Genomic DNA, 20,045 nt, shown 5'->3' on the forward strand with positions numbered 1-20,045 from the left:
CATAGAATGATGCAAAAAAAGGAAACACTATCTAGCATATGTTACAATAACATATTAGTGGTGTGTATAGGAGGGTTTTACAAACAATAGGGTTTCCCAGAGACCTATCTGAAGGAAAGATTAATCTAACTTTGGGCTCTTATACTTCTTCTCATAGAAATAGAAAAGAGAATGAGAATCTATGTTCAAATGAGAAATACTGGGAAATATATACCCAGAGAGCACAGCAACCTTTTTAACTTGGATAAACTTGGTCATCATCATGGGTAAAACTCATGGAATGAATAGATATGCACCTCAAGGAATACATACTCTCTTTCCTACATAAATAAAAAAAATCTCTTAAAATCATTTCAACATTTTATAATAACCAAATATAAACTTTTATAAATGAATGCAGTGTGATTTTTTTTTCTCTAAGATGAATATGAACTGAATGATGGGTATATTTTTTTCTTGGATTATTTTTGACCTGAGTTGATTAATTGTGGTCCAAAATACACAATCCATAAATTTAATTCTCAAGGGTTTATACCTCACTTAGTGCATAAAGCACATTTTGATCTCCAAAATGTACTAGTTTCATACTGAACAGGGGAAACAACAGCATAAGGCAAAATGTGTTAACAAGTTCATTTATGCAGTTGGTATGTTTCAAGCACTCTCAAGGCAGAAAGTTAATGTCTGTACAGCGTTCTTCCTAATGCTAATCTTCAAGAGCTACATAATTTTATAAGTAATATCATCAATTGTATAAGAAACTTTTTGGATTATTTTTTTTTTTTGGCTCTCCGTAACCAACAGACAACAGTAGTAGTGTGTTTGTCGCTCAGTCGTGTCTCAGACTCTGCGATCCCATGGACTGTAGCCCAGCAGGTTCCTCTGTCCATGGAATTTTCCAGGCAAGAATACTGGAGTGGGTTGCCATTCCCTTCTCCAGATCTTCCCAACCCAGGAATCAAACCCAGGTCTCCTGTATTGCAGGCAGATTCTTTTCTGTCTGAGCCCCTAGGGAAGCTAAGACAGTAGGTTCATCTCAAAGGAAGATGTAGCTGGTCAGTGTACTTATCCTCAACGAAGGGGTCCAGGATCTTGACACTGTGCCAAATTGTCTTTGTAAGAAAGGAATGTGATAAGTGACCAAAGTTGGTCAAAGAATCCAAATGTCCAAGAATAAATTCTGGGTATCGAATGCACAGCATTTTTTTTTTAAAGTAACTGAGTACTACCAGCCCCAAACCCACCTATCGTCATTTACCCACTGACAGTCATTTCAGTTGTAAGCTATGTTTGCCAAAAGAGTCTTCTGCTATGTCTTTTTCCCTCAAAAAGTGGCCAACATTAATTCTAAATAAAAGGGAAGAAAATGAAAAGAAGGGAAAGATTTAAAAATCCCACATAGGATCCAAATTATTCAGTTCAGTCCATGCAACACATCATGCTTATGCTCAGTTGCTAAGTCATGTCCACCTCTTTGTGACCCCATGGACTGGGGCCCACCAGGTTCCTTTGTCCATGGAATTTTCCAGGCAAGAATATTGGAGTGGGTTGCCATTTCCTTCTCTTGTGACCCCTTACATGCACACAGATGACATTTGTCCTTCTCAATGTTACCTGAAATTCCTCTGTCTGGACTTAACTCTTCTAGAATCTCTGTGAAGTATCTTATACAGGTAATAGAAGCATATGAAGAATGCAACTGGCTTGTCACTTGATATGGCAGAGGTGGGGAGTAATACAAATAAAAGCAGGTTAGACACTATTCAGAAATTTCATGGCCAACATGATTTTAACCTTCTCTGATTAATTCGTAAATTATAAAAGTCCTTCCTTGAATAATTGTTAAGTTATAAACAAGTTCTTGAGAAACTTTGAATATAGAGTTTAGACAATAATAGGGAGTAGAGTTCTTTCTTCTGTTCCAGCCTCTAATGAAAGAAGCCAATTAACAGCTAAAGCTGCCATCTGCTCCCTGAGTGCACACCTCGGGCACTATCTTATCCTTGGATATTCACATGCCGCTCCATATGGTGGATGGTGAGCAGGTAGCAACCAGCTGCATTTAGTCCCATCTGAATCAGGGTCCCAATGGTCATGAATTACTAACAGGTCATTCGAGACCATCTCTTTCTTAATTTTTCCTGATCTTGCTTTTACAAATACTTTCCAATTTTTTAGGGCCTTTTAATCATATCAAGTCAAGCCTCCTGGGATCCACGTCGGATTCAAACCTCAACAAATACAGCACCATTAACAAGATTCCACAGCTCACTCTGAATTTTTCAGATGTCAAAGCTGAAAAAAAGAATGCATCCCCTCCTTCTTCAGATAAAACCATTATTGCGCCCAAAGTTAAAGATCGAACACACAATGTGACAGAGAAGGTTACCCAGGTAGGACATTATTTTGCTGTCAATTTTCACTGTTTTTAAGGTCATTTTCTGAGGTAAGCCATTTATTTGCACTCCAATTTATCTTCAGATGTTGGGTGACCCTCTAATGTAACAAATAAATAAAACTGTAGACTCTGATTTTGTCTACTACAAGACTATGCAAAAATGGGCTGGCTTGGTTTATTTGTTCCCTTTGTTGCAGAGGTGATTAAGCAGCTATTCATCACATTTCGGCATTTATTGTTTTGTTACGAATCCTTGCATTAGTAAAGCATGGTATTTTAATATAATGGATATGTCTTTGAAGGTTTAGGTGACTAATTGGGATTTACTCTTAACTGTGGCCCTCTTTTTTGCACTTACGCTACTAAGTAGAGTGAGGTATAAGTCATTGGACTTGGGGGACGAACTAAGTTGAAGAAAAGTCAGAGTAATACAATATGTTTCTCAGGAACAATATTTTGTTTTTAAATAAATATTGCACATCTAACTAGGGTAAAAAAAAAGCACTGTCTAGCAAGATTCCTATAGTAAAGAATGGAGAAAAATGATTTGTACTTATTATATCAAAATACTAACCTAAGCAGTACCCAGCTTTTGCTTACAATGCACTTACATTGTTGGGAATTCATAACTCTAAAATTTGCATCAAGTAAACAGGTTTTTTTGTTTTGTTTTTTTTTAATAAACAATTTAACCTAGTATATTTGCTTAGCAAGTCATTTTATAAACTGTCACAGTATAAAGATAAACTTGATCCTAATATCTATCTCAGCCATTGAAGATCCTATATTAATGAAGGATTTGTAATTGTAATTACTAAAACAACACTATAGTAGTTTGTACATACTGTCTTATGTGTGAGCTGAAATAGCCATGTAAAGGCCATGAGTTGGTTGTAAATAGGCCCCAGAGTCTCTGTTTATTTGAGATGAGAGATTATACATGCTGTACTCAGATGCATATTTTGATATTTATGTAGTAATGAGGCTTTCTACACTTGGTGTTTTGTTTTTCTTAACTTATTCTTAGTAAATTGAGCTTAACAGTGGTTAATGAATGTATGTGTGTGTGCTGAGTTGCTCAATCATGTCTGACTCTTAGCGACCCCATGGACTGTAGTCCACCAGGCTCCTCTGTCCATGGGATTATCTAGGCAAGAATACCAGAGTGGGTAGCCTTTTCCTTCTCCAGGGTATCTTCCCAACCCAGGGATCGAACCCAGTTCTCCTACATTGCAGGTGGATTCTTTATCGTCTGAGCCACCAGGGAAGGCCAGTATATGAATAGCCTACTGTTAATCATGTTGTATCGGCACCATTTTAATAGCTTTGAATTTTACTTGCAATTGTTTTTGCCTTAAAAATTATCCTATTTGTAGACTATAGTCATCATATGGATATATAGGAAGTAAGAGATTTTAGAGATTGCACAGAAGTCTGGTTGCAGTTCTTACTGTCAGGGTCTTGCCAGTAGCATAAATGAGTAAAGTAGTCATGATCTCGGAGCAGGCATGGTGGAGGCTACAGCGAGATCAGAGCTGATGGCTGCACTCAGCTCCAGCCAACTGTGGTCGTGAAGGAAGGATTAACCCATGTTTTCAGATCTTTCAGTTTTAAAAAGAATCTGGGAATCCAGATTTGAAAATAAACTATTACTAAAAGTTGGCAAGCTAGTTCAAAATGCTTCTGCAGACCAAACAACACACACCTTAAGGCCTGTGGGCAGACAGGTTTGATCTTTGCAAAGTGTTCATGAGCTTGGTTCACTACAGGGCCCACCATGCCCTACCATGTTCAGCGGTCCCCTGTGCTAGGAGGAGAGGATATACCCACGACTCAGAGGTGGCACCTGTACTGGGCGCTTTCTGAGCCTGGTGAGAGAGGAAACATATACAAATGGCCCCAGTGAAATCATGGTGATGAGGAACACAGGAGCACAGCTGGGGGGAAATAATTATACTTTAATGGAGGAACTTTCAGAGAAGGAAAACAGATGAGATGACATACTTAGGATTAGTCTAGAAGATTACTTATCAAACTGGGTGGTAAATGATGTTTAAAAGCATAACCGAGTCCCATGCATTTGTGCTTTAATTCTGACTGAGTCATTTATTATGTGACAAGACAGTTCTTGTGTGACATTGAGGAAAGTTTTAGTTATGACACAACTTATTTCTCAGTGTTGATAGAAGAATTAAGTAGAATGATATGTGATAAGTGTTCATCAAGGTGCTACAAGCAACATCAGCCATTATCTGTTTATCAGTGTTCTTGTATGACTTCTCCCTGCCCTCATCACCAATAATCCACACCTTGCCAGGACCTAGTCAAACACCTGGCAGAGTAGAGTTTATGAAATGTTGAAGGAAGAAAGGAAGACAGGAAGGCAAGAGAAGCTGGCCAAGCAAATGAGGGAAGAGATGAGATTCCCAGGTGGAGAAAAAACAAGAACAAAGTTGCCAAGGTAGAGAAGTCTAAGTGTCTTCTCAGAAAGAGTAGGTTGGGCCAGGAAGATGCATGGCTGAGCAGGGGCTTATTGCAGGTCAGGAGCTGCTAGAACTTTCCCCTCTAGTTGGTCCTTCATTACCTTTCTTACAAAAATTGCTTCTGGGATTGAGTAAAATACAATAGCTGTTATCAAAAGGTTGGCATTCTTTTAAGGACTCATGTTTCTCTTTAAAATTCCCACGACTCTTATATTTAAATCCATAACATCATAATATTTGTTTTAACATTTAAAAAAGAAAATGTTTTAAACTACTTACCACTGAAGGGCTCAGGCTCACAAGGCCCCATAGTTTTCCAACAGCTTCTCATCCTTCTCATCCAAATCATCATGGCGTGCCCATCCGCACATTTTCCAAAATATCCCAGTTGGAGAAGCAAGCAAAAACCCTTTTACGATGCTGGGAGATTAGAATTGGATATTGTTTTATAAAGGATCACTTTATTTTTACCAATGTAGATACAGTGATAGGAAGGACATTCTGGAGACAGAACACTTAGGTAGCTGTGAATCTAGCCAGAAATGATGAGAAACTGGACAACAGTTGAGACTAGAAACTAGTACCCTCTTTTGCTCTCAGCAGCAAGCCTTCTAGTTGTGCACATGTCAGACCAAACAAATGTGTGTGCATGCTCAGTCGTTTCCAATTTTTGCGACCCTGTTGACTGTAACCCACCAGGCTCCTCTGTCCTTGGGATTTTCCAGGCAAGAATGCTAACAAGGTGGAGATCAAATATTGAGATATCCCTCCTGTAAACATAGCCTCTGAGGGGAGCAAAAAAAAAAAACAAAAAACACTTGAAGCAGAGACACCCTATAATTGTTTCCTCACTGGGTGTTTGTGAAGTTTTCTGATCATAGTTATCCCTGGAAGGAATGCCCATATACACAAAATATAGTATCACTTGTCCCCACATATCTAGAAATGACTTGATAGCAACTCAAAGACTTTACTATTCTCTTTGTTATGACTGTGTGGAAGTCCTCTTTGTCAACATATCTGCCTGCGTGACAAGTCTCTCAGCCATGTCCGACTCTTTGCAACACTTTGGAATGTAGAATGTCAAGATAGCCTCAACCTATTTGCTGTAGGCAGCCAGCAGTGTTTTCTTTAATAAAGTTCTTATTTGTTTTATTCCTTTAATAAATTTGTATGGCAATCCTTTTTTCAAAAGATATCAGAGTTTTGTTCATCAGTCATTCAGTAGTGAGTTTTAAACACTCCCCTGAGCATAAACCATAAAGTATATATTTAAAAAAGGCATAAGTGAAAGGAACAATTCATCTCTGCTCATGTTATGCTCTCTCACCATTTGGATCTTATCTCTATCATACATTGGCTGATTACTAGTTAGCCAGTTATTTACTTGACTCCCCAGATAGAATGAGCTCATTGAGAGGGACCATGCTGCTATCCATTCATCTGCTCATTCATTCATACATCTGTGTATTTTTTATTCACTCAGCAAACATTTATTGAAAGCTAGTATTAATATGTACAGTATTGGTGGTGGTGGCTTAGTCGCTGAGTCATGTTCAACACTTGCAACCCCAAAACTATAGCCCACTAGGCTCTTCTATCTATGGATTATCCAGGTAAGAATACTGGAATGAGTTGCCATTTCCTTCTCCAGGGGATCTTCCTGACCCAGGATCAAACCTGTGTCTCCTGCTTGGCAGGCAGCCCCCTGCATTTCAGGCAAATTCTTTACCACTGAGTCACATGGGAAGCCCCTTGGTTAGCTAATTCCTACCAAATTCCAGTGGAATGATGAAGAGAAAACAACGAATTGGAAGAAAAGTTGGGTGGGTAAAGAGCAAAGATCGGCTTTCACCATGTGGTTCTCAGTTCAGTTCAGTTCAGTCGCTCAGTGATGTCTGACTCTGCGACCCCATGAACCACAGCACGCCAGGCCTCCCTGTCCATCACCAACTCCCAGAGTTTACCCAAACTTATGTCCATTGAGTCGGTGATGCCATCCAACAGTCTCATCCTCTGTCGTCCCCTTCTCCTCCTGCCCTCAATCATTCCCAGCATCAGGGTCTTTTCAAATGAGTCAGCTCTTCACATCAGGTGGGCAAAGTATTTGAGTTTCAGCTTCAACAACAGTCCTTCCAATGAACACCCAGAACTGATCTCCTTTAGGATGGACTGGTTGGATCTCCTTGCAGTCCAAGGGACTCTCGAGTCTTCTCTAACACCACAGTTCAAAAGCATCAATTCTTCAGCACTCAGCTTTCTTTGTAGTCCAACTCTCACATCCGTACATGACTACTGGAAAAACCACAGCCTTGACTAGATGGACCTTTGTTGACAAAGTAACATCTCTGCTTTTTAATATGCTGTCTAGGTTGGTCATAACTTTCCTTCCAAGGAGCGTCTTTTAATTTCATGGCTGCAATCACCATCTGCAGTGATTCTGGAGCCCTGAAAAATAAAGTCTGCCACTGTTTCCACTGTTTCCCCATCTATTTGCCATGAAGTGATGGGACCAGGTGCCATGATTTTAGTTTTCTGAATGTTGAGTTTTAAGCCAACTTTTTCACTCTCCTCTTTCACTTTCATCAAGAGGCTCTTTAGTTCTTCTTCACTTTCTGCTATTAAGGGTGGTGTCATCTGCATATCTGAGGTTATTGATATTTCTCCCTGCAATCTTGATTCCAGCTTGTGCTTCTTCCAGCCCAGCGTTTCTCATAATGTACTCTGCATATAAGTTAAATAAGCAGGGTGACAGTATACAGTCTTGACGTAATCCTTTTCCTATTTGGAACCAGTCTGTTGTTCCATGTCCAGTTCTAACTGTTGCTTCCTGACCTGCATATAGGTTTCTCAAGAGGCAGGTCAGGTGTTCTGGTATTCACATCTCTCTCAGAATTTTCCACAGTTTATTGTGATCTACACAGTCAAAGGCTTTGGCATAGTCAATAAAGCAGAAATAGATGTTTTTCTGGAACTCTCTTGCTTTTTCAATGATCCAGAAAATGTTGGCTATTTGATCTCTGGTTCCTCTGCCTTTTCTAAAACCAGCTTGAACATCTGGAAGTTCTCAGTTCAGCTATTGCTGAAGCCTGGCTTGGAGAATTTTGAGCATTTCTTTACTAGTGTGTGAGATGAGTGCAATTGTGCAGTAGTTTAAGCATTCTTTGCCATTGCTGTTCTTTGAGATTGGAAATAAAACTGACCTTTTCCAGTCTCGTGGTCACTGCTGAGTGTTCCAAATTTGCTGACCTTGAGTGCAGCACTTTCACAGCATCATCTTTTAGGATTTGAAATAGCTCAACTGGAATTCCATCACCTCCACTAGCTTTGTTTGTAGTGATGCTTCCTGAGGCCCACTTGACTTCATACTCCATGATGTCTGGCTCTAGGTGAGTGATCACACCATCGTGATTATCTGGGTCGTGAAGATCTTTTTTGTACAGTTCTGTGTATTCTTGCCAACTCTTCTTAATATCTTCTGCTTCTGTTAGGTCCATACCATTTCTGTCCTTTATTGAGCCCATCTTTGCATGAAATGTTCCCTTGATATCTCTAATTTTCTTGAAGAGAGCTCTAGTCTTTCCCATTCTATTGTTTTCCTCTATTTCTTTTCACTGATCACTGAGGAAGGCTTTCTTATCTCTCCTTGCTATTCTTTGGAACTCTGCATTCAAATGGGTATATCTTTCCTTTTCTCCATTGCTTTTCACTTCTCTTCTTTTCACAGCTCTTTGTAAGGCCTCCTCAGACAGCCATTTTGCTTTTTTGCATTTCTTTTTCTTGGGGATGGTCTTGATCCCTGTCTCCTGTACAATGTCACAAACATCTGTGCATAGTTCATCAGGCACTCTGTCTATAAGATCTAGTCCCTTAAATCTATTTCTCACTTCCACTGTGGTTCTCAGTAAAAGATCAAATTCTTGGCTATATCTGCCCCCTTTTCCATAAAAGTAAACTGAACTTTTGAAACCTTGTATGATTCTCTTATTACTGAGGCTAGATGTTAGGCTAAATTTTAGATAAAGTGTACTATTTTGTTGTCAGATTCAGCTGTTACAAATTTTGTAATGTCAGGTTTAAGAAGATGGCACTGTGGATTCCAGAACTTTGTTGACCAGTCTTATACAGCCCTATCAGTCAATGCTGTAATGGTGCAAGTAATAGAAGCCTGATTGAAACCATTTTAAGTGAAAAATGAAAGGAGGAGAGTCAGCTTATAGGGTCACATAACCAAAAAGTGCAGGGGTAGATGCTTAGGGCCATGGCTATGTTCATTTTTGAATAGCTGATGAATTCTCTCTTCTCAGCCTTGCTTTTCTCATTAATAACTTCACTCTCCATCTGATGGAAGCATGTCTTTAGACTCTCTTGTCTTACATAATGTTCACAGTTCGTGATCTGATAGGAAGGGCTTTCTCTCCACCAATGTCCACATCAGTTTCTGAGAAAGTGAACTCTGATTGACCAACTTGAGTATTGTGCTCATCCTTGTGGTGGAAGAAGTATAGCTCCTTGACTGAGGACCACACCAGAAAAATATAGTGGGGCATGAAGGGCTCCATGGACGGAAAACAAAACAACAGTGGCCCATTACATTGATGAAGAGAAGAATTCAGACTAACAGTATCTCCTATACACAAACACACACATACACTTGATAGATAAATATGTTGGGTAGGCTCTAGAGACACAGAAGTATAAAACCTAGTGTGTGTGTGTTAAGTCGCTTCAGTTGTGTCCAGCTTTTTGCAACTCAATGGACCGTAGCCCACCAGCCTCCTCTGTCCATGGGATTCTCCAGACAAGAATACTTGAGTAGGTTGCCATGCCCTTCTCCATGTGATCTTCCCGACCCAGGGATCGAAACTGCATCTCTTATATCTCCTCCATTGGTAGCAGAGTTCTTTACCACAAGTGTCACCTGGGAAGCCCATAAAACCTAGTACCAGTAGTCAAGTACTACCTGGAGAAAAATGATACAAGAATATATAATAATAGTATTTGCAAGTGCTAGTATAATACATGCTACAAGACCATATTATGAAACTAAAGGTAGTTTGAGTTTCCTTTATATATAGTACTGGCCAAATCATGAGCAAGTTATTCTGTAACTTATTACTTTATTACTTAAAAGGAATATCTGGTGAACTTAACAGAAACCCATATTGTGATCATCAGAAAGAAAAAACATATAATAAGGAAGAGAATACTAGTCCACAAGTATAGTTTTCCTAGAGCTTTATTAAGGAGAATACTCAAAATAATTAGTTTTGAGAATAATCACACAGAAACTTAGATCACAAGAAAGAAATTTCTGAATGTTTAGAAGGTCATATAATTTTGAAATATACATACAACTTTAAACCTAAAATAGATTCTCATTATTTGGGATTTATTTAAGTATATTGTTGGCATGAAAATAGAATTAAGACAGATTTAATAATAGGTGACATTGGTTGAGCATTTACTGTGTCAGACTCTATGCCAAGTGGTTTAACAGATTATCAGTTTTAATCCACATGAAAGTCCTATGAGTTGATACTATTATTATCATCTCTATTTCATAGAAGAGGAGTCAAGCTTAGAGAGAAGGAAGCACCTTGCCTAGGTCACACAGTAAATGGCAAAAGTAGCTTCCAGACTGAGATCATCTGACTCCAAAGTGAAGTTCTTAATCTCTAAAGTATATCCTCTTTAATTCTGTATTGTTTTCCTATCTGTCCCCTAAATCTACTCAGAAGTTAGCAGAGCATTGGAAAATACCTGTAACATTTGGCAGTATGGAAAAATATCATAATCTAAAAGTTTGCTAGTAACTAGAGAAGTGAGTCTATAGAAATAAGAGAATGTGGTATATTTTCTCTAAAATTCCTCAAACTCTTCAAAAAGCCAAATAAAGTGATCCTTAAGAGATTCATTATCTCTTGTTTAAGTTCATATACCATTTTTTAAGCTAATTTTTTGTTAGGATAAAGGTTTTGTTTTTTGTTGGTGGCATGCCACTTAGTGGCAGGAAAAGCAAAATTACACTGATAAAATTGACAAAAAGAGCTCAAAGTATATAACATGTCACTTTCCACTGAACTTTATCCACTGTAAATATGCTCATTATGTCTTCATGTCATTCAGTGCTCTCAATTTATACTTACTTTTCAGAAAACTCCTAAACAGTGTTTGTAACTAAGTACTTATTTATCAATGGAGATTGATTTATAGTGGAGAGGCAGCATTGCTTTCATATTATTAGCTAATGTTTAAAAAGATAAATGTGTGTAACTTGTGTTTATCAATTATACCTCCATAAATCTAAAAAATTATATATCATCTCAAGCTTAATAGTACAAAATTTGTTAATGCTTTCTGTAGTTTCGCTCAAATTAGATAAACTTAGCCCTAAACTTTCTTCTATGACAGTAATAAAAATATCTTCCAGACGCAACTATAAGTTAAAAATACTTTTCAATAATAATGTCATTTTAATTCTGACTGCAGTTCAGATTCTGACACCAGCTGGGTGATCTACAAATCAACTCAGTTCTGGCGCTGTCTACCCAGAGATCATGTCAGATGCCATAGATTAAGGGCTCAGTTTCTCAGGACTGCCCCCCACTTCAGGTGCCAATTGCAATTCCAGGTGTTTCTGATCAACTGGCTGTAAATTGGATTACAGCCCCTCCTTTACTTATATTAACTTGCCAGAGACACAGAATTTAGGAAACCTATTTATTCACTTGATTACCAATTATTACAAAATACGTTACAAATCAACAACCAGATGAAGAGATACAAAGGGTAAGACCCTGAATGAAGGCACTTATGTTCCTGCAATGTTTGGGCTCAACCTGATGGCATAAGGAAGAGTTCTGTTTCACCAGCTTGGAAGCTCTCTAAAACCCCTCCTTTTAGGGTTCTTTTTAAAGCTTCATTACATAGGCATGAATGATTATTTCATTGACTATTGTCTATGGATTCAACTTCCAGCCCTTTCCTTCCTGGAGGGGAGGAGCACAGCAGGGGGCCTGACAGTTCCAACCCTTTGATCAAGTGATTGCTTCCTCCGTTGACCCCCACTTTGTCTTTAAGTTACTTAGAGTCTTTTCAAAATCATTTCATTGATGTAAAAAATTCCAAAGGTTTAAGAGTTCTGTTCCAGGAATGGGGCCTATGACTAAATGTGTGTCTTATAAATCGCAGTTTTCACAATCATGGATTAAAAATAACACTTGATTGAAAAGTTGAATTTTCAACAGTATTTTTATAAATCCTCATTGATGCTGTAGTCTTGAAATTACAAAAAAACAACATACACAATACTTTTACAGTATGATTTAAATGTTTTCATAAACCTCATATTTTGCCTAAACTCATGGAGCATGCAAACCTCAGTAAAAACCATACCAATCATCTTGAGCTACCATGAAAAGAAAGTGAAAGTGAAATTGCTTAGTCAAAATGTCTGACTCTTTGCGACCCCCCAGGGACTGTAACCTATCAGGCTCCTCTGACCATGGGATTTTCCAGGAAAGAATACTGGAGTGGTTTGCCATTTCCTTCTCCATAAATAATTAACAATCACAAAAGAGCAAGTAAAATTTGAAATGTAATGCAGGAGTCCCAAATTGCCTCTGAACACTTCCAATTTAATATGACATTAGTTTTGCATCTGTTATCTTATTGTTATTTATAGAATACCATCAGACTTGGTTCAGCAAAACAGAAATCACCATCTAGGATTTTCCCCATATTCTGGACTTGGTCTATGTCTAAACTGAAATGGAAAACAATATACGTCAATACTGCAAGTAGCAGTAAAGCATACTCACCAGGATAATTATTGATTCAATATTTGTGAGTGCTTACTAAATAGAAGTCAAAGTGTATGTACAACGGTGCTGCAGAAATGTATACGTCAATGTCTTTGCCTTTAGGGGCCTTTGATTGAATACAAAGCCTGGATCTTTGAGATCCTCAATTATGTTTTCTAGTTCTCCCTGGGCAAATAAATATATTATATAATCTAGTCAATGATGAGGAGAAGACAAAATGTAGCTAGCCATTTAGGTAGCAATTGACTAGTGCAAACATGTTGTATGTTATATACATGTTAAATATTAAAATGATGTTCATTACTTTGAAAATGTATAATTTTAAAAAGTAACATTAATTTTCTTTTCTATTCTTTTCTTTTCTTTTGGCTCCACTGGGTCTTGGTTGCTGTGTCTGGGCTTTCTCTAGCTGCAGAGAGTGGGGGCTACTCTCTAGTTGTAGTGCACAAGCTTCTCATTGTGGTGGCTTCTCTTGTTGCAAAACACAGGTCGTAGGGTGCACAGGCTTCAGTAGTTGCAGCACATGGGCTCAGTAGTTGCAACTTGCAGGCCTATTTGCTCCAAGGCATGTGGAATCTTCCAGGATCATGGATGGAACCCATGTTTCCTGCATTGGCAAGCAGATTTCTACCCACGCCACCACCAGGGAAGTCCTAATTTTCTATTTCTACTAATTTCTATATGCACATCAAAATTGATCACTTGCTGACATATTCAAAATTAAAATTTCATTTCAGTTTTAAACATCTAAATTACCTCAAAGGTTATACTTCTCTATATTCTAAATGATGAAGGAATAATGTTGCTGATCGGCACTTTACCCTACCTTGTAAAGCAAGCATTTATGTATAATTGCTTTTAAAAATCACCTGTTTGGTTTTCTACATTCATTAGACATTTTTTAATGGAAGGAGGAAAAACACCCACTTAAAAAGTTCTGTTAGCCAAAGAAATCAGATTGAAAATACATGCTTGAAATAAAGAAGTAAAAGGCCAATGGTCAGAAGAGACAGGTAAAAATAATTTAGCTTAGCATACAGAGCAATAGTTGCTATGGCAACCAAGACAAAGATTGCAGTTATCTGTTGCCAAGATGGTTCAGGTTTTATCCCCCCAGTGAGTATAAGCCTTGGGTTAAAGTCGAACTCTGGGACAGAAAGGAAGCACTGACCTGGGAGTTCCTATGTACTTTTGCCTGATGGCCTAGAGTTTGGGACAAACATAGTTCAGGGTGAGTTGCCAAATGAGAGTGGGGAGAAGCAGTAAGTTTTTCATGTTTCACAGGATAAGAATTAAGTAAAGGATTTTTATCAGGTATGGAAATTCAGAGCAGACATGGAATTTTCACAGACCCAAGCAACCCAAGGTCTTGTAATATCAAGTGGTTGTGGACTGTTCCGTGAGTAAGGAAGTAAATTCAACCATGGGATCTAATTTGAAGAAAATCCCAAATAAGAAAGTAAGATAAAAAATAATAATAAAGAGCGATCCCATTAGTTATGTTGGTGGTAAATTGTGGTAAAATAATATATTTTCCCCTTTAGTTCTACTTCTCTGTATTATGCTAATCACATTTACAATGGAAAGTATGTAGTTAGATAATAAACCCTCTAAAACTCAATTGCTCCAAAAGAGTTCATTAAAAAGCAGTTAATCTTCATAGAATTGTAAAATTTAAAGGAAACTTAAATATCACCTTCCCTAGGTTTTTGGTTTATTTTTTGAAACTTCTTAATCAATGGAATCATCTGGTTCTCTCTCCCTCCCTGTCTCTCTGTCCTGCCATCCTTTGAAAATTCAGTTTCAGTGGAGCCTGAGGACTGTGAATTTTTAACAATTCCCATTCCATATTATTAAGATCAGGCAAATTTGGGAAACAGGGATATGGCCAAACGTTTTTATTCTGCCTGTAAATTTAGAGCTGAAAAGAGAACCCAGTAGAGACCTAGTTATTGTATTTCTTCATTGTTATTGTACATTATTAGTCTTTCCGGATATTTCTCAATGAGGTTATTGGCTCAGTTCTATATCCTTGTGATGTTTAAATTACAATATACTTGTCTTTTAAATAAGACATACTAATTCATATTTACACAATTCCTGTTGGAGAAGTAGGCTTACTTCCATGGGGGAGCTGCTGAGTCCAGGAAATGGTACTGCCATGTTGATTTCTCAGTTAAACCCTCTAAGAAACAATGTCCATTTAAGAGAAGTTGCCTAAGCCAGACTAGGAAAATTAACACAATAAAAGTTCTGTGAAGTCCTAAATTAAAGAAGTCTGAAAAAATTACCCAACACTTCTCAAACATTTTTGATAACAGAATCCATTTTAATTGCCTTTTTCTTTATATAACATCTATCAATATCCTGAATTCATATTTGAGGGAAGGTTTTTTAGGAAATACTAGCTTAGACAAAATGTTTTCTTCACAGGTAACTGTGAGGACTATATTCAACTCAAGCATATATATTAGAAATTTTAAAACTTTTAAAAGAAAGAGGGTTAGGATTAGCATGAGGTAATGGTGACGTGAGGGAGACGGTATGTAATAGGAAATACATTTTTCATCCTTGCTTTAACGAAGTCCACTCAGGCTTTTTCCTAATCGTGTACCAAATACACAACTCAGTTTAAAATAACTAGGACAAAAAGTACCATCCATAGTTCCTTCTCTGTTTTAAACACCACGTTTAATCTCTTTTTCTGTTTTAAATGTATTGGTTACAAGCACACCTGTATTTTGAAGCCTACTCGATGTAGAAATGGAAAAATGTGGGATGCAAAGTCACACATAAAAAGTGTCTTAAGTCTTTATTCTGAGATTAACATAGCTAAAGCTGGCCATAGAGCTGAGAATGGAGAACCCTCTTTTTCTGCCCCTGTCCCAGTGTCCGAAGGTCAGTGGCACTAAGGATGCTACCGTAATGGTGGGAATAGAGACACGGTGAGAGAACCAGAGTGAGAGAACCTGCAGTGTGAGAACCAGAGGATATAACCATGCTATTTTCCACATTTCCTTGGCTCCTCAGTTTCCTGTGGGTGTCTCAGTTCTCCATTTCAGATGTTGCAGAAAATACTAAAAAATAGTCTGCCGCCAGATTTAGTTTCTGGTGCCTGTTGATCCTTCTTTCATTTGAAGTGGAGAGTCAAACTGAGAAATCCCATGAGGAACATAGGCTTAATTTTCAGGTCATGGGAACAACACTAGGTGAGCTTGAGCAATGTAAGTCAAAGGGAAAAAGAAGGTAGGAGTGAGAAATATTCTAGTGCTGTTTCATGGTTAACTGGCAGCTGTCAGTTGAGCTGTACAATCCTGTTTCCAGTGATAAGCTGTCATTTGTAAATTATCCCCATGGCTATATCCATTATTCATGGGTTGGTACTGGGAAAGAGTGATTTCAGGCGCCTATGTTTTCCCACCTGCAGGCACCTGAACTACCTTCCAAAACTGACTACTCTATTAACTCTCACGCCCTCTCATTTTTTTTTCCACCATTGTCAGATCCTACCAGCCTACTCCTTGTTTCCTGTGAAGAAAGACTTCTTCTTTCTCTTTCCTAGGTCTTCTTTCTTAGAAATGAATGAATAAATTCTGATGAACACATCACTTTAAGTCTAGTAAATGGACAACTGCAAGTATGGAATTTCAGTATAAAGCTAACTTAAAAAAAAAGTATTTTCCAAAGAATAATATTCCCTTCCACTCTACGAAATCTATTACTTAAAAGTGAGTAAAAGCTAAGGCATGAATAAACCTGCTAGATATTTAAATAGAGAGACTTCATTACCATGTTTTTGCATTTTAGAATTGTATTATATTATTTATATAATAAATTAGAATAACCACGTGGCTTGTTCTTCTGATTAGCCATTTTAAGATTTTGAATATGTTTCTTATACACATTATCCAAAATTTGTCTGCCTTTTGCATCCAAAGTACTCCTTTAGAAACACTGAGGAAGAGAGATAAACAATCACTGTGCAGGGAGGTTGAAAGACTCTCACTTTGGAGACAGTTTTGTTCCATCCTGAATCGTCAAGCTCCCTTTTTTAAGGTCCAGGAAAACAACAGAGACACAGATGCCATAGTCCCTATTTCATTTCCATGCAGTGTTTTTGTCTGGCATATTAAACTGCCAAGGAACGAATTCTCCCACATTAGATAAATTGGGTCCATCCTGACAGTGGTCTCTCTGGTTTCTTTGCCATGTTTTTGACTTAGCAATAAAGAAAAAATAGAAAGTAATTGAAATATCCTGATGCTATTTTTAAGGAAATCTCCTTTACATAACATAAAACTTGTCTTAATGCAATTGTTTCAATAGTTTTGAAACTAGTGCTCTTTAGAGTGCTGAGTGCCAATAAGAAGGATGGGGCATTGGGACTTCCACACCACCCCGAAATTCAGTCAAACCAGCTTCATTCTCAGTAGCGTTTTATGTATTGGCCTTCTTTTAAGGGTATGTGCGTGGATTTTAAAGAACTTGAAAGGGCCAGGCACTCTAAACAAACTTCAGTCTAGCTCTGCTATTTGGAGAAGGCAATGGCACCCCACTCCAGTACTCTTGCCTGGAAAATCCCATGAACAGAGGAGCCTGGTAGGCTGCAGTCCATGGGGTCGCTAAGAGTTGGACACGACTGAGTGACTTCACTTTCACTTTTCACTTTCCTGCATTGGAGAAGGAAATGGCAACCCACTCCAATGTTCTTGCCTGGAGAATCCCAGGAACGGGGGAGCCTGGGGGGCTGCCGTCTGTGGGGTCGCACAGGGTCGGACACGACTGAAGCGGCTTAGCGACTTTGCAGATCTGCTATTTATTTTTTGCTTTCCTTTACCAAAACTGCGTAGAGTTTTTCATTGATTCTGGTCATCAAGTTCCCATTTTTATAGAAAACTTTCAGCTAAGTGAATTATTCAGAGCCTCACAAGTTGTTAACTACACACCCAAGACTGGAACCTTTATTTCTGCTTGGATTCCAGGGTTTTTCTCACTTGACATTCCCACTCAGGAACAGGACCATTTTAATTCCTGCATCTTCTCCTTTCTGTTAAAACTGTCAGAGTCCCAGAATTCCATCAGTCTTCTGATACAACTCCTTCAAACCTCAACCCTCTTCTCCACAAGATGAATGTCTCAAGAAGTATAAACAGAGATACCACCAGAAGAAATCAGAGTTTTCATAACTAGTTAAAACCAAGCAATCAAACAGCAGGCTACTCTTATGAACATAAACAGTCTATTATTTGCCTCCAGGTATAGAACATACATAAAATTAACTTTGTGGGGAAGCAAACAACTTTTTTTTCAACACAGTCACTAAAATTTAGACTGTTCTTACTCATTTGTTCCAAGAATATTCCCAGAAAAAAAGAATCTAACACTACTTTTATGCCAGCAGGTTCAAATGTAAACTCGATATTAATGTCAAGGAGAGACACAATATACAAGAATATAAAAAAGCAACAGAAAAAGCAGTGAATTTCTGTTTCTTAAGAAATTATTTTTATCATAGAAAAAAGAATTACTAAACATTTCAAGAACAGTAATTCATATTGCAGAATCTCTCTTTATTTGTATCAGTTAAGTCACTCGGTTGTGTCCTACTCTTTGGGACCCCATGGACTGCAGCACACCAGGCTTCCCTCTCCATCACCAACTTCTGGAGCTTGCTCAGACTCATGTCCATCAAGTTGGTGATGCCCTCCAACCATTTCATCCTCTGTTGTCCCCTTCTCCTCATGCCTTCAATCTTTCCCAGCATCAGGGTCTTTTCTAAAGAGTCACTTCTTTGCATCAGGTGGCCACTGTATTAGAGATTCAGCTTCAGCATCAGTCCTTCCGATGAATTTTCAGGATTTCCTTTAAGATTGACTGGTTGGATCTCCTTGCTGTCCAAGGGATTCTCAAGAGTCTTCTCCAACACCACAGTTCAAAAGCATCAGTTCCTCAGCGCTCAGCTTTCTCTATGGTCCAACTTTCACATCCATACATGACTACTGGAAAAACCATAGCTTTGACTAGATGGACCTTTGTCGATCAAGTAATATCTCTGTTTTTTAATATGCTGTCTAGGTTTGCTATAACTTTTCTTCCAAGGATCAAGCATCTTTTAATTTCATGGCTGCAGTCACCATCTGCAGTGACTATGGAGCCCCAAAAAATAAGTCTCTCAATGTTTCCGTTGTTTCCCCATCTGTTTGCCATGAAGTGATGGGACCAGATGCCATGATCTTCGTTTTTTTAATGTTGAGTTTAAGCCAGCTTTTTCACTCTCCACTTTTACTTTCATCAAGTGGCTCTTTAATTCTTCTTCACTTTCTTCCATAAGGGTGGTGTCATCTGCATACCTGATGTTCTTGATATTTCTCCTGGCAATCTTGATTCCAGCTTGTGCCTCATACAGCCCAGCATTTCACATGATGTACTCTCCATGTAAGTTAAATAAGCAGGGTAACAATATACAGCCTTGACGTACTCCTTTCCCAATTGGAACCAGTCTTTTGTTCCATGTCTGGTTCTAACTGTTGCTTCTTGACCTGCAGACAGATTATTCAGGAGGCAGGTAAGGTTTGTCTGCTTTCCCCATCTCTTGAAGAATTTTCCACAGTTTGTTGTGATCCGCAAAGTCAAAGGCTGTGGCATACTCAATAAAGCAAAAGTAGATGGTTTTCTGGAATTCTCTTGCCTTTTCTATGATCCAGTGGACATTGGCGATTTGATCTCTGGTTCCTCTGCCTTTTCTAAATCCAGCTTAAAAACCTGGAAATTCTCAGTTCACGTACTGTTGAAGCCTAGCTTGTAGAATTTTGAGCATTACTTTGCTAGCATATGTGATGAGTGTGATTGTGTGGTAGTTTGAACATTCTTTGGCATTGCCTTTCTTTGGGATTGGGATAAAAACTGAACTTCCCAGTCCTGTGGCCACTGTTGAGTTTTCCAAATTTGCTGGCATACTGAGTGCAGCACTTTCACAGCATCATCTTTTAGGGTTTGAAATAACTCAGCTGGAATTCCATCACCTCCACTAGCTTTATTCATAGTGATGCTTCCTAAGGCTCATTTGGATCACATTCTAGGATGTCTGGCTTTAGATGAGTGATCACACCAGCATGGTTATCTGCGTCATGAAGATATTTCTTGTATAACTCCTTTGTGTATTCTTGCCACCTCATCTTATTACCTTCTGCTTCTGTTAGGTCCATGCAATTTCTGTCCTTTATTGTGTTCATCTTTGCATGAAATTTTCCTTGGTATCTCTAATTTTTTTAAAAAGATCTCTAGTCTTTCCCATTCTATTATTTTCCTCTATTTCTTTGCATTGATCACTTTCATTGT

The 20,045-nt window shown here is 38.2% G+C and overlaps 1 protein-coding gene across 2 annotated transcripts in view; it reads left to right on the forward strand.

Moving 5' to 3' along the window:
* Positions 1–20,045, forward strand: part of KCNH7 (potassium voltage-gated channel subfamily H member 7) — a 489,034-nt gene that overhangs the window by 369,100 nt on the left and 99,889 nt on the right. For both annotated transcript variants that reach the window (XM_061135198.1, XM_061135199.1), the window contains one exon: positions 2,179–2,393. In XM_061135198.1, the coding sequence (XP_060991181.1) occupies positions 2,179–2,393 (215 nt within the window). The remainder of the gene's footprint in view (positions 1–2,178; positions 2,394–20,045) is intronic.

This window comes from Dama dama, chromosome 33 (genome assembly GCF_033118175.1).
Source record: "Dama dama isolate Ldn47 chromosome 33, ASM3311817v1, whole genome shotgun sequence".
Classification (NCBI taxonomy): Eukaryota; Metazoa; Chordata; class Mammalia; order Artiodactyla; family Cervidae; genus Dama; species Dama dama.